The sequence below is a fragment of the Oncorhynchus masou genome, chromosome 15 (assembly GCF_036934945.1).
Source record: "Oncorhynchus masou masou isolate Uvic2021 chromosome 15, UVic_Omas_1.1, whole genome shotgun sequence".
Classification (NCBI taxonomy): Eukaryota; Metazoa; Chordata; class Actinopteri; order Salmoniformes; family Salmonidae; genus Oncorhynchus; species Oncorhynchus masou.
In genome coordinates, this window is record NC_088226.1 from 45352788 (window position 1) to 45367342 (window position 14555).

At 43.7% G+C, this 14555-nt stretch overlaps 1 protein-coding gene across 3 annotated transcripts in view; it reads right to left on the reverse strand.

The window, feature by feature from the left end:
* Window positions 1–6167: 6167 nt before the first annotated feature.
* The window catches only part of kita (KIT proto-oncogene, receptor tyrosine kinase a), a 37125-nt gene continuing 28737 nt past the window's right edge, over window positions 6168–14555 (reverse strand). For all 3 annotated transcript variants that reach the window (XM_064989402.1, XM_064989401.1, XM_064989400.1), the window contains 7 exons: window positions 14196–14293; window positions 13889–14019; window positions 13114–13236; window positions 10527–10638; window positions 10300–10399; window positions 9779–9884; window positions 6168–9032 (listed from right to left, as the gene is read on the reverse strand). In XM_064989402.1, coding sequence (XP_064845474.1) covers window positions 8829–9032; window positions 9779–9884; window positions 10300–10399; window positions 10527–10638; window positions 13114–13236; window positions 13889–14019; window positions 14196–14293 — 874 coding nt within the window. In that variant the 3' untranslated portion in view covers window positions 6168–8828. The remainder of the gene's footprint in view (window positions 9033–9778; window positions 9885–10299; window positions 10400–10526; window positions 10639–13113; window positions 13237–13888; window positions 14020–14195; window positions 14294–14555) is intronic.

The following is a 14555-nucleotide window of genomic DNA, read 5'->3' on the forward strand; positions in this document are numbered from 1 at the left end:
TCCATAAACAAAAGAGAGAAAGCATATTTCAACCCTGCAGGCGCGACACAAAATGCAGAAATAAAATATAAAACATGTCTTACCTTTGACGAGCTTCTTTTGTTGGCACTCCATTATGTCCCATAAACATCACAAATGGTCCTTTTGTTCGATTAATTCCATCGATATATATCGAAAATGTCCATTTTTTTTGGCTCGTTTGACCCAGAAAAACACCGGTTCCAACTTGAGCAACGTAACTACAAAATATCTCAAAAGTTACCTGTAAACTTTGCCAAAACATTTCAAACTACTTTTGTAATACAACTTTAGTTTTTTGTTGTTGTAAATAATCAATAAAATTGAAGACGGGATGATCTGTGTTCAATACAGGAAGAAAACAAACTGAAGCGTGCTTTCTGGTCACACCCCTCTATCTAACAGTACAAGTCAAGTGACCCTCGTTCAAGATGGCCGTACTTCTTCATTACACAAAGGAATAACCTCAACCAATTTCTAAAGACTGTTGACATCCAGTGGAAGCGATAGAAACTGCAAGAAGGTCCCTTAGAAATCTGGATTCCCAATGAAAACCATTGAAAAGAGAGTGACCTAAAAAAGAAAATCTGAATGGTTTGTCATCGGGGTTTCGCCTGCAAAATAAGTTATTTTATACTCACAGACATGATTCAAACAGTTTTAGAAATTCAGAGTGTTTTCTATCCAAATCTACTAATATAATATGCATATCTTATCTTCTGGGGATGAGTAGCAGGCAGTTGGATATGGGCATGCATTTCATCCGGACGTGAAAATACTGCCCCCTGTCACCAAGAAGTTAGTTGAAATGCATTCCAGGTGACTACCTTATGAAGCTGGTTGAGAGAATGCCAAGAGTGTGCAAAGCTGTCATCAAGGCAAAGGGTGGCTATTTGAAGAATCGCAAAGATAAAATATATTTAGATTTGTTTAACACTTTTTTGGTTACTACATGTCTCCATATATTAGTTTTGATGTCTTCACTATCATTCTACAATGTCAAAAATAGTAAAAATAAAGAAAAACCCTTGAATGAGTAGGTGTTCTAAAATTTCGACCGGTAGTGTATGTATATATTATAGGTACTTTTATTAGTTGCATAAGTAGTTGTAGCAGTTGTTTTTATTAGTTTTAGGCCTATTAGGAGAAAATTATTTTTAGGGATTTTAATGTAATTTTCTATAATATAATACAAATTATTATGTCATTGTTATTATTATTAGACAATAGTTGCCATATTATTATTATTTGTTTTTTTTATTTCACCTTTAATTAACCAGGTAGGCCAGTTGAGACAAGTTCTCATTTACAACTGCGACCTGGCCAAGAAAAAGCAAAGCAGTGCGACAAACAACAACAACAAAGTTACACATGGGATAAACAAAAGTATAGTCAATAAAATCTATATACAGTGTGAGCAAAAGGAATAGGCGGTATTGGCAATAAATAGGCCATAGTAGCGAAGTAATTACAATTTAGCAAATTAACACTGGAGTGATAGATGTGCAGATGATGATGTGCAAGTAGAAATACTGGTGTGCAAAAGAGCAAAAAAAGTAAATAAAAACAATATGGGGATGAGGTAGGTAGTTGGGTGGGCTATTTACAGATGGGCTGTGTACAGCTGCAGCGATTGGTGAGCCTGCCAAACTCCAACCAGTACCACAACCCTCTCCTTCATTGCCTGGTCCCAGTGGTATTCGACTCGCACTCCCGAGGGAGTACGATGGGACGGCGGGCCGGGTGCCAGGGGTTCTTACTCCAGATGGAGTTATACCTGGCAACCGTTCACCCGGCTCCTTTGGGAAGTTGGAGCGTGAACACCCTTCTTTCCTGCTTCTCAGGCAAAGCCCTGGAGTGCGCCAACGCGGTATGGAACGATCCAGACTCGGCGAGGGACCACTACCCAGAGTTCACCCGCCGCTTTTGGGCCATGTTCGACCACCCACCTGAGGGCCGAGCGGCAGGTGAACGGCTGTTCCATCTAAGGCAGGAGAAGAGGAGTGCACAGGACTTCGCCCTAGAGTTCCGGACCTTTGCCGCTGGCGCGGGATGGAACGACAGGGCCCTGATCGATCACTATAGGTGCAGTTTGCATGAGTACATCCGTAGGGAGCTATCCTGTAGAGACACCACACTCTCCTTGGACCAGCTGATAGACATGTCCATTCGGTTGGACAACTTGCTGGCGACCCGTGGACGTCCGGATCCGGTCCTGCCGGTTTTATCCCTCAGCCCCTCCACTCCAATGCCCATGGAGCTAGGAGGTGCTGCAGCGAGGGCGACCGGAGGAGGAGCGCTTTCCTGTACCAGCTGTGGTCGTAGAGGCACACTGCTGACCGGTGCTGGAGGGGTCCTTCGGGGAGTCGAGACGCCAGGCCGAGCACTGCTCGGACACCCCAGGTGAGTCGGCACCAGGCTCACTCAGAGCCCCCTGTTGGTCACATGTATGTGTAATTTATTTTCCTGAACTTTCCCCTCATTCCCGGCATAAGGCGCTAGTAGATTCAGGCGCAACAGGGAATTTTATTGACCGCGGTTTTGTGCATTGTTTAGGGTTCGCCCTTGTTCAGATGATAAATCCTTCCCAGTACACGTCTTAGATAGCCGACCATTAGGGTCAGGGCTAGTCAGGGAGGCCATGGCTCCACTGGGAATGGTTACGCAGGAGGGTCATGAGGAAAGAATGAATCTCTTCCTCATTTATTCTCCTGCGTTTCCGGTGGTGCTGGGGATCTCCTGGTTGGTCCGTCACAACCCCAAGATTTCGTGGCAACAGAGGGCTCTAAAGGGGTGGTCAGAGGAGTGCTCAGGCAGGTGTGTAGTGCTTTCCATGGTGCAACGACGGTGGAAAGTCTAGACCAAATCTCCACTGTGCGCATTCCCTCAGAATATGCCGATTTGGCTATTGCCTTCTGTAAAAAGAAGGCGACCCAATTACCACCTCATCGACCAGGGGATTGTGCGATAAATCTCCTGGTCGACACTGCACTTCCCAGGAGTCACAGGAGGAGACGGTGGCTATGGAGACATATGTCTCTGAATCTCTGGGGCAGGGGTACATTCGGCCCTCCACATCACCTAACTCCTCGAGTTTCTTTTTTGTGAAGAAGAAGGAGCGAGGTCTACGTCCGTGCATTGACTATAGAGGTCTAAATTCCAGGTCCGGCCAGGGGAGTGGGCGAAGTATATCCCATGGGCAGAAATGGCCCAAACCTGTTGCCCTTCCAGTGCGTGTTGGGTTATCAGCCGGGCCTGGTACCATGGCATCAGAGCCAGACCGAGGCTCCTGTTGTGGACGATTGGGTGAGGCGCTCGAGGGAGACCTGGGAGGCCGCCCATGGGTACCTTCAACGGGCAGAAGGGCGGCAGAAGGCAAGCACTGACCGCCACCGCAGCGAGGCCCCGGTGTTCGGAACCGGGGGACCGGTATGGCTCTCGATCCGAAACCTGCCCCTCCACCTGCCCTACCGGAAGCTGGGTCCGCGGTTCGTGTAGCCGTTTAAAGTCCCGAGGAGAGTAAACGAGGTGTGTTATAGGTTACAGCTTCCCCCTTATTACCGTATTAACCCCTCGTTTCATGTGTCTCTCCTCAGGCCGGTGGTGGCCGGTCCGCTTCAAGAAGCTGAGGTGCGGGAGGTCCCTCCGCCCCCTCTGGACATTGAGGGGGCGCCAGCGTATGCAGTTCGGTCCATACTGGACTTGAGGCATCGAGTGAGGGGCCTTCAGTACTTGGGAGGGGTACAGGCGGAGAGATGCTGGGTGCCGGTGGAGGACATGTTGGACCCATCTATGCTGAGGGAGTTTCACCGCCTCCATCCAGATCGCCCTGCACCTCGTCCTCCCTGTGTCGTCCTCGGGGGGGGGGGGGTGGTACTGTCACGGCTTCCACCAAAGGTAGTACCTCTCCCGATCGGGCGGTGCCGGCCTGCGAGCCATCACCGATCCTTTTCTCCTTTTCTGCTTGCTTTGTCTTTGGTTCTTTCACACCTGGTTTTGCCTTAATTTCTGTGTGATGTAGCTCGGTGAGGTTGTGCCAAATTTTTTGGGTTTCACCCATTCATAAGAGTGTGTTATTTAGGAGCTTTGTTTGTTCCTCCTTGCGTGAGTAACGGGTGTCTCTGTTGTCGAGGGCGTTTGACTTTTGGTTTGTGCCATACCTGTGTTTGGTGGACTTGCCTATTAAAAGTACGCATCTCAGACATCTCTGCTCTCCTGTGCCTGACTCCTTCACCTACCTCCTAACGCAACATTGTCACAAATGTGCGGTGTAATCTACACCTCGATTAGGCTGATAGAGATCCTCATTATTTCTATATAGCCTACACTTTCTCGTTCTGAAGTTCTAAGGTGAGTGGGATGGGCGTGGTTTCTTGACAATGATCACGAGAGCAGTTCCACCTCTGACACTGCCAAAACATCAGCTATGCGGTGTCGTCTTTCGCCGGTTAAGCCTTGATCTTATTGAATCTAGGCCTAAGTATACATTTGTTGGGGGGGGCACACTTGAAATTAAGAGGCTGCACCTCAAGAGCTTTCATACTGCAAAATGTCAAATAAATAATCACTCACACGCACGCACACACACATTGTGTACTATTGACATACTATACACTGAGTATCCAAAACATTAAAACACCTGCTCTTTCCATGACATAGACTCACCAGGTGAAAGCTATGATCCTTTGTTGATGCCACTATGTTAAATCCACATTAATCAGTGTAGATGAAGGGGAGGTGACAGGTTAAATAAATACTTTTAAGCCTTGAGACAATTGAGTCATGGATTGTGTATATGTGCAGATTTAAGTGCCTTTGAACGGGGTATGGTAGTAGGTGCCAGGTGCGTCGGTTTGTGTCAAGAACTGCAACGCTGCTGGATTTTTCACACTCAACAGTTTCCCATGTGTTTCAATAATGGTCCACCGCCCAAAGGACATCCAGCCAACTTGATACAACTGTGAGAAACATTGGATTCAACATGGGCCAGCATGCCTGTGGAATGCATTCAACACCTTGTAGAGTCCATGACCCAACGAATTGAGGATGTTCTGAGGGCAAAAGGGGGGGGGGAGGGGTGCAACTCAATATTTGGAAGCTTGTCCTAATGTTTGGTACACTCAGTGTAGTGTGTCACATATTGGCACTCTGCCCTTGTAATCCAATCATGCTAGAGAAAAAGCAATGGAACTGCCATGGCACAATTGGATGTTTGTTTTTCCATCTTGGTCAGAAGTATCATTTACCAGAGGCTGTTAGAAAACACATGAGACTATTGTGCTGGAATGAGGGCCTGATCAGAATTCTACCCTCACTGAGAGAGAAGGATAGACGATGAACAGAGAAAAAAGAGTGGTGCAGCACACTGAGCCTAATTAGACTGTATTGTGACAGCAATACATATCAAAATCCCAACTGGGCCATATAGAAATCCATACCAGACCCACAGTACAGTAGCTCAAGGGTGAGCAGCGTTTCCTGTCAAAGGTCAGTCTCTCAATGATCTACAAAACATGTGAGGAAATATTACAGAGAAGATTCTTCCCTCTCTCTCAGCTGTTTTTTAAAAACTTTAAGCGACCACTCAGTCTCACAAACGTGTTCATTCAACCACTCAGTATCAATGGTGGGATTTCCTGTCCCTCTTATCAGATATATGCTAGAACAATGGACTCAGCCCACGCAGTGACACGCACAAAGCCCCTCCGTCTGTCCGTACACCGGCCTGGCCTACTGGACAAACCACTGTCCTCGCGGTGTTCCCCTAAAGCCAGATGTCCCCTGCTGGACCCAAGCCAAAGACCCTGACCATTCTGGAGCAGGAAACATGATTTTAAAAACAGATACAGTCCATGGCTATACACTAGAATGACTGTACACTAGCATGGGAAGGAGCTCGTCAGTGAGGTGCCCCGAGGCGTCACCTGCTCATAGGCTCGACACAGATGGCTGACAATATGTCCCTCAGATCTACGAGGGACAAATCAATATGTGACATGTTAAATAAAATGACTCCACCAGAATATCAAACTGGATCAAAAAAGAAGACAGCAATGCCACCCAAAACAACTAACCTGCACACATATAAAATAATGTCATGAAAAAAGACAAATACAAATCTAATACAAATCACAATTAACAAAACAATTTTATGCGTTTATTTTATTTATATTACAGTAACAAGAGACAGCAACCCATTGCAAATGTGCACAACAAACATTGCCTCTAGTAAAATAAATATACAACTAAATGCACAAAATAACTTTGTATAGGGAAATATACAAATGTTCTAACCTTTCTAAAACAACCTTCATATTGTATCGGCCGTCATATTGTATCGGCCGTCATATTGTATCGGCCGTCATATTGTATCGGCCGTCATATTGTATCGGCCGTCATATTGTATCGGCCGTCATATTGTATCAGCCATTATAGAGTAAAATTGTTAGGGATAATCAGACAATATTTTGATTGTGCTTTTTAACAGTGTGATGAAAGGCACAGATATAACCATGTAACCTCAGTGTTATTACTGTGTAATTACCTGTTTTATGTTTCCTATTCTATGTGGCATAAGGGAAAGAGCAGAGTATTGATGTAAGTTATTGCCCTACAGTTCTACTTGTTCTTTCTTGTAATTAGCCAAATTAGACAATATTTGCCATTTCCATGAAAGGACAAGGCATTCCTGTTTTCGGGTTGAAAACCAACTTGATTTGTAAGGCAAAGCTGTCCATAAGCGTTTCAAAAGAAATAAATGTGTTGGCTTGCTTGTTGAAGACAGAATGCAATGGTTAGTGCCAAGCCAAGGGGAAAATGACACTACACAAGGAATAATACATTCTACAGCAAAGCCCAAACAAAGACTATGTACAGTACAGGAACAGTACGTTTACAGTAGTTACCACATCTACAGAAAAACAAGCAGCTTATCTCCAAAGAAGAAGATGTACAGTAAATATTATGTGGGTGTACGTATCTGTGTATCTATTTCTGGTAAGACATTTTTCAGATTACAGCATATCAGTGTTGTGCATTAAATGTACCATATCAATAGAAAATAAAATAAAACATGAAGACAGCATCCACATTACTGACATTGTATTCACACATATTTACAAATATCCAGCTTTGGGAAGGACCGGGTTGAACAGTTTGTTGGGTAGATTTCATACATTTAATTCAGTGGCACCTACAAATAGCACACATACAGACGCACACACACACACACACACACACACACACACACACCCTTTCAGTCATTCAGACAGCATTTTCCAGGTGCTCTTCACAACAATATCTCAGTGTGGGAAGAGGGAAGTCCAAGTGATGGGAGTCTGGAGTGATACAGAGCCCTGGTTGAGAGATGTTGGAAGTAGCACTTCCGTCAGAGGAAGCAGCTGGACACAAAGAGTAGAGGGATGGCTGAGAAATCAGCTACTGACTGCTGGGACGGGAGCACTGACGCTACTATCCACAGGACTGTTGGGAGCTATAAGACATGTCACCACCTGGTCAGACTAAACACCTCTAACATCTAACTTTCAAATTGGCTTTTTCTCAGAACAGTTAGCTTAACGGTTGTCGGTCTGTACGGCAAGCTCCACATTGGCATTTGAAACAAGCATCACTGGCTTTACCTCAAAACAGAAAGCCTTCTTTGACAATCTGTATGAGTAGAAAAGATCAAATGGCTAATACCTTGAAGAGTGATCGCCTGTTTCCTTGTACAGTATGCTCATTATAACCATGCACTGTTTCAGCCTCCCCCCCCCGTCTTTGGAGACAGTACTAAGTGATACAGCAGTACCTGTCTGATGACAAATGTAAACAAGGGTCACACATACGCTACAGGACAGAAGAGGTGCCGACACCAGAAGCATATTTACATATTTACAAGGAATCTCCAGCAGGCAACCTCCCAGGCGGAATCTAAGCGAATGCTACCTCTCACATCATACACTTATTACTAGTCATACCCAAGGTCAATATGTACATATATACACAGGGACATCAACTAAAATAGGAAGTCATAGTACCATACTTAAAACATCTCAATCTAATCAAGTGATAAGACTTAGCCCACTGAATGTCATTTAAACCATTGGCCCTAGAAATGTCTGACAAAATGTCTCTCCATCACATAGTCACCAAAACTGAACATGTGGAATAATACTGACATTAATTCTTAAAGGGTGGAAGGTGGAGCAGACAAAAGGTGAAAGCTTCATTACATGATGTCTACATCTGGACTGATGTTCAAATTGAAGTGCCTCCACCTCAAATAATAATTGCGCTCCAACCATTGACAACGCTATAAGATTTAGTTTGAGATAAAAACGTAATTCAAAACAACAACAAAAACATAGTCATTCAGTTTAACATTGACAACAGAAATGTGAAGCAAACATAAACACTGTATGAAACATATTTAAAAACGGTGAAAGCAACATTGAGAAAAGTCCACAGAAAATAGCACTGCTCCGGAGCTATAAAATACACTGTCCATTTCTAACAGCACAAACGTGATACACAGTAGCTCAATGGCCTTGAGAGTAAAGACAGTGTGACTATATCCAAGCTTGTGAGAGACAGGACCAGATACTATGGAGACAGTGGGTGACAGGTCTCGTCCATGCACTAAAGGCGCCAGGAGCAGAGGTTTTGAGAGGACCTCGTCCTTCTTCAAGCCTCTGTCTGAAGGGGGAAGCTAATAGCTAGACATAGTATATGTTTGGGATAGGTGTGGTGGGGTGTTTGGGCTGCACAAAACAGGCACTTTATGGGGCAGCCATTGTGCGGGCGTGGCCTTACACCCGGTGGACCCTGAGCCTGGTGCCCATCTCCTCCAGGAAGACGTCGTCGCTGGCGCTGGCCAATAGAGGCTGAGTGGAGGCGTTGCTGCTGCCCACCGAGTTGAGACGCAGGACGTTGGCATTCTGTGTCCCCTGGTCCACACTGGTACCCTGGGGCCCTATTGTAACTGGAAACTTGGAGCTGAAATTCAGATAGATCTACACAGAGAAGAGAAACAGAGCAAAAGAGTGTTGGAGAGGTGTTTTCATAGTGTTGGAGATGTGTTTTCATTGCAGTTCTACGTACTGCGTAAGCAACATGCAGCATGGTGAGGAAAGGAGATGACAGTGTAGCCCTCTGGTCTGAAGGTGTGAAGGGGAAGGCGTGAAAAGAGAAGACCTGCTCTGTGTTCAGAGCTCACTGGCATGTTTCAGAAGTGAGAGATGAGCCGAGTTCATGAGGAGACTGTTAGTTTGACCTCACACCCCTGTCACTCGCACCAGAGAGGACATGACACAGTGAAAGAGGTGATTGGGCACGAGTGATCGATCAATCATATTAATCTCCTCCTCTAGCCTTCGTGTCACGTTCAATGGGTACTGAGTGTGAGTGTGAGTGTGTGCGTGCATTAATGGAGGGTTGAACATTTCTGTGTGTCAACTGCTATACAGATGGAGGGCTGACTAGTCTGGTGGTATCCTTAACATGTGGCCCTTGGTGGTTGCAGTGGAGGAGCACACAGTCATGTTACTAAAACAAGAGGGCAGGTAATATTTTATTGAATTTGTATAGTAGTTCGCTACTATTAAATACAGCAAAATCTCAAGGTGCTTCTACGTCTAGTATGGTGACCTTTTGGTACTTAAAAAAAAATCTCAGAATATAGAAATGACTGCTGGTGAATAACTTAAATCCATAGTCTGTCAACATGTGTACACAAGCAGGTTAGATGAGAGTGACCTACGTGTTTGGTGGTGTCTGACAGCTGTTTTTCGATCCTCTCCACCACCTTGCTGAAGGAGGGTCTCTTAAAGGGGTCCGCTTCCCAGCACGACCTCATTATCTCATACCTGAAACCACAGCAGTCACATGTTCAGGGGCGGCAGGTAGCCTAGTGGTTAGAGCGTTGGGCCGGTAACCGAAAGGTTGCTAGATCGAATCCCCGATCTGACAAGGTGAAAACCTGTCTTTCTGCTCCTGAACAAGGAACCCACTGTTCCTAGGCCGTCATTGAAAATAAGAATTTGTTCTTAAATGACTTGCCTAGTTAAATAAAATAATACAAATATTTTCACACAGTTGTTCTTTCTCTAAGTGTTAATGTTTTTAGTTTTAATATGAACTTTTGGTGAAGACAAATTCATAAAATCTGCCATCTGCTCAAATCCCACATATTCACACCCATGCATAGTACACCCACGCATACACTTCTCCTACTCCCTGATTCTTTCTCAAGATACTTAGACACGCACACCACACACTCACATTTCACTCGGTGCAAACTCTGGTGCATCCATTCTGTATCCTTCCTTAATCATTTTGTAGAACTTTGAGTCCACAGGTATCCCAGGATATGGACTGCTTCCTATAGGCCAAATAGGAAATAAGATAATAAAAATCAATGAAAAACACACACACACACACACACACACACACACACACACACACACACACACACACACACACACAGAGAATAATGTGTATGCAAGTACCGAGTGAGAAGATTTCACAGAGCAAGATGCCATAGGACCACACGTCACTCTCAAATGTGTACACACACTCAAAGATGCTCTCCGGAGACATCCACTTGACTGGGAGACGAGCCTGCGTGGAACACAAACCATCACAACCAGTCAAATATGTCAGACGTACTCCATCTATTCAGAAAATTCATCAAAGCAAATCTATTGAAGTAGTCCATCATCTCCATCCATCGCTGTGGAGGCTTGAGAACCGGTGAGGGGAAATGGTTCATGCAGATTCTGCTGATCTGGAATTTCAAACCAATGTTCAGCATTGCTTGTTTTTGCGTTAGTATGAGAGGAGATGTATTTCCTAGGTTAAAACTCCCATAAGGTGCTGAATGTTTGAGACATTTGTATCTGGTGACCCCATACCAGTGACATTTCAAGTAATTCATAAACACACAGCTGTCTCAGAGTGCGCATTAAAATGTCACATTCACCAAATATACAGATGGGACCAACATTGACATCCTTGATAAGATGAGTAAGAATGCCTGTATAAAATACATGCAAATACTGAGCTAAATTGTATGCACCATTTTGGGGGGAAATTATATTATGTTATACAATTAACAAGTCATATTTTAATTTTTTAATACCTCACCTTGCGAGGGTAACGTCACCGAGCCTTTTTCTAAAATGTTTCATGAGATTGGAGAACACATTGGGAGGGATCTTAGACCATTCCTCAATACAGAATCTTTCCAGATCCTTGATATCCTTCGTCTGCTCGTATGGACTGCCCTCTTCAATTCAAAACACGGGTTTTTATCGTGTTTCAAATCCAGAAACTGAGATGACCATTGCAAAAATATTGATTTTGTGGCCAATTAACAATTTCTTTGTGGATTGTGCAGTATGCTTGGGGTTATTGTCTTCCTGGAAGATCCACTTGCAGCCAAGTTTCAGCCTCCTGGCAGAGGTAACGAGGTTTTGGCTAAAATGTTCATGATGCCATTGACCTTAAGCTAAGCCTTTTTTTAAAGGCTCAGTGATGTTAGGCTCAGTGAAGGTGAGGTATTGAAAGGGTGTCAATCATTTTTACTCTTACCTTTTGAGAAATACAAATATTACTTGTTAAATGTATTACTATATCATAATATATTTTCCACATTTTTTGGCATACAATATAGCTCAGTATTTGAATTATTTATTTTATACAGTAATTCTCGGTACCCCACACATACAGATAATTGTAAGGTCCCTCAGTCGAGCAGTGAATTTGAAACACAGATTCAACCATAAAGACCAGAGAGGTTTTCCCAATGCCTCGCAAAGAAGTGCACCTATTGGTAGATGGGTAAAACAAAAAGATATTCCCTTTGAGCATGGGATATTATTACACTTTGGATGGTATATCAATACACCCAGTCACTATAAAGATACAGGTGTCCGCATCCTTCCTAACTCAGTTGCCGGAGAGGAAGGGAGTTTTTAGGATAAAAAAGAAATGGAATGGCTAGTTGAGAGCTCCATGAACACGGTTATGCTAACATTCTTAGAGGCATTAGACCAAAACCTTGATACTGTTTGACGTCAAAATTTGAACATTAGTCATGAAGATTAGACTATTTTCAGGCAAAATTCTAAAGGAAAACCTGGTTCAGTCTGCTTTCCACCAGAAACAGATGAATACACCTTTCAGCAGGACAATAACCTAAGACACAAGGCCAAATCTACACTATAGTTGCTTACCAAGAAGACAGTGAATGTTCCCGAGTGGCAGATTTACAGTTATGAAGATTCACTGTCCGCCAACTGAGTTAGGAAGGATGCGGACACCTGTATCTTTATAGTGACTGGGTGTATTGATATACCATCCAAAGTGTAATAATATCCCATGCTCAAAGGGATATTGAATATCTGTTTGCTTTACCCATTTACCAATAGGTGCACTTCTTGAAAATCAATGGCAAGACTTGAAAATGGTTGTCGAGCAATGATTAACCACCAATATGACAGAACTTAAAGAATGTAGAAGATAATAATGGGCAAATATTGTACAATCCAGGTGCGCAAAGCTCTTAGAGACATACCCAGAAAGACAAAGGTGATTCTAACGTGTATTGCAGGGTTTTCCAAACACGGTGCTGGGAACCCCACCCCCTGGGTGCACATTTAGTTTTTTTGCCCTAGCACTACACAGCTGATTCAAATAACCAATCATCGTCAAATGTTGATCATTTGAATCAGCTGCGTAGTGCTAGGGCAAAAACCAAAATGTACAGCCAGGGCCCCAGGACCGGATTTGGGAAACCATGATGTATTGACAGGGGTGTGAATACTTATGTAAATTAGATATTTATGTATTTAATTTGCTAACATTTCTAAAAACACGTTTTTACTTTGTCATTATGGGGTATTGTGTAGATGGGTGACATTTGTATTTTTATGTAACACAACAAAATGTGGAATATTTTCTGAAGGCACTGTAGCTGACAAACACGCTTTATATCAATACAGTGCCTGTGCTTGACGGCATTCACTGCAAAATGTCCAAAGCAGTATCTATAACTCATATTGAGATCTACAGCGAGTGATGGGGCAGACTTACATTGCCTTTGACTACATAATTGGAGTCAGTGGTGATGTCACGAGCAAGGCCGAAGTCACAGATCTTTGCCACTCGTCCCTGGGTCAGGAGAATGTTCCTGGCTGCCAGGTCTCTGTGGATACACTACACACACACACACACACACACACACACACACACACACACACACACACACACACACACACACACACACACACACACACACACACACACACACACACACACACACACACACACACACACACACAAATAATGAAACATAATGCAATAAGACAGCACAAGGTAACATAACATACTGTAGAACACTCAATACTACTAATACATTGTGACAGAGAATTTTCTTTCACAAAAGTTGTTCCATACACACCCAGATACTAATACAGGGCCTGGGTGTAGTCTGGTGTCCGCTTGCCTTAATGCCTTATACATTTTTCAGTAGCATGCTCAAACATGCATCCTGGACCTGTTGACCAGTCATGGAAATGTGATCCTGGTATTGTTTGGAAAGAAAGAGGATGGAACTAATGTGTGTGTGTGTGTGTGTGTATCTTAGTGTGTGTCTAAATGTAATCTCATACAATGAACCAATAATACCAGTGGAAAGGGTGCTTTCCAGAGAATGGTTGGACATTAACATGGTCCACCATCCTGGATTTAACTAGCTGGACTGAATTGCAGAGTACAATATAGACCTGTAATTCTAGATAGCTGGTGGTGAGGGGTTTCAGGAGCTTATTAGGACAGGATATCTTCGGTGAGGACATGAAGGGCTTACATTTTTGGAAGCCAGGAAGTCCATGCCTTTGGCCACTTGATAGGAGAAGCTGAGCAGATCCTCTGTGTCCAGAGAGAGACCGTCCTCATGGAGCATCTCACTCACAACATCTGGCTCACTACTGGAACCACCTGAGAGAAAGAGAGAGGATGGAGCAAAAATAGTTAGAGAGGTATATAGAGAGAACAGCATTGTGTAGAAAGGTGGCTTCATTGTTTATAGAGGGAGATACATTGAAGGTTGTATGAATTCACTCTGAAATTATAAATGTGACAATTATCAATGAATATCAGAGTGGATGTCTTGCCTGCTTTGCGCATCGAGCGCCTCTTCTCTGAGGAGAAGCCATTTGTCAGGACGCCAGTGACAGAAGGCCTCATATCCACGTAGCCATTCCTGCTGTCTCTGTGAGGAGGAAAGGAGCAGTCTGATCTCAGTTCAGCTGCCACGCCAATACTACATATTACTCCTACACACTGGGTAGGAAATCCTCCCTTACATAAATTGTGAATCTCCAGATACATTAACTGTAAGTATGTTTTCTCAATAACAACAAAGAGTGCTTCATGCTTAGTTCAATTGGGGAATTTTCAACAGCGGCAGTGGTATTTACTTCCATGAGCAGGTGAGATGACATAAGCAACAGCACATACATACCTTACATACT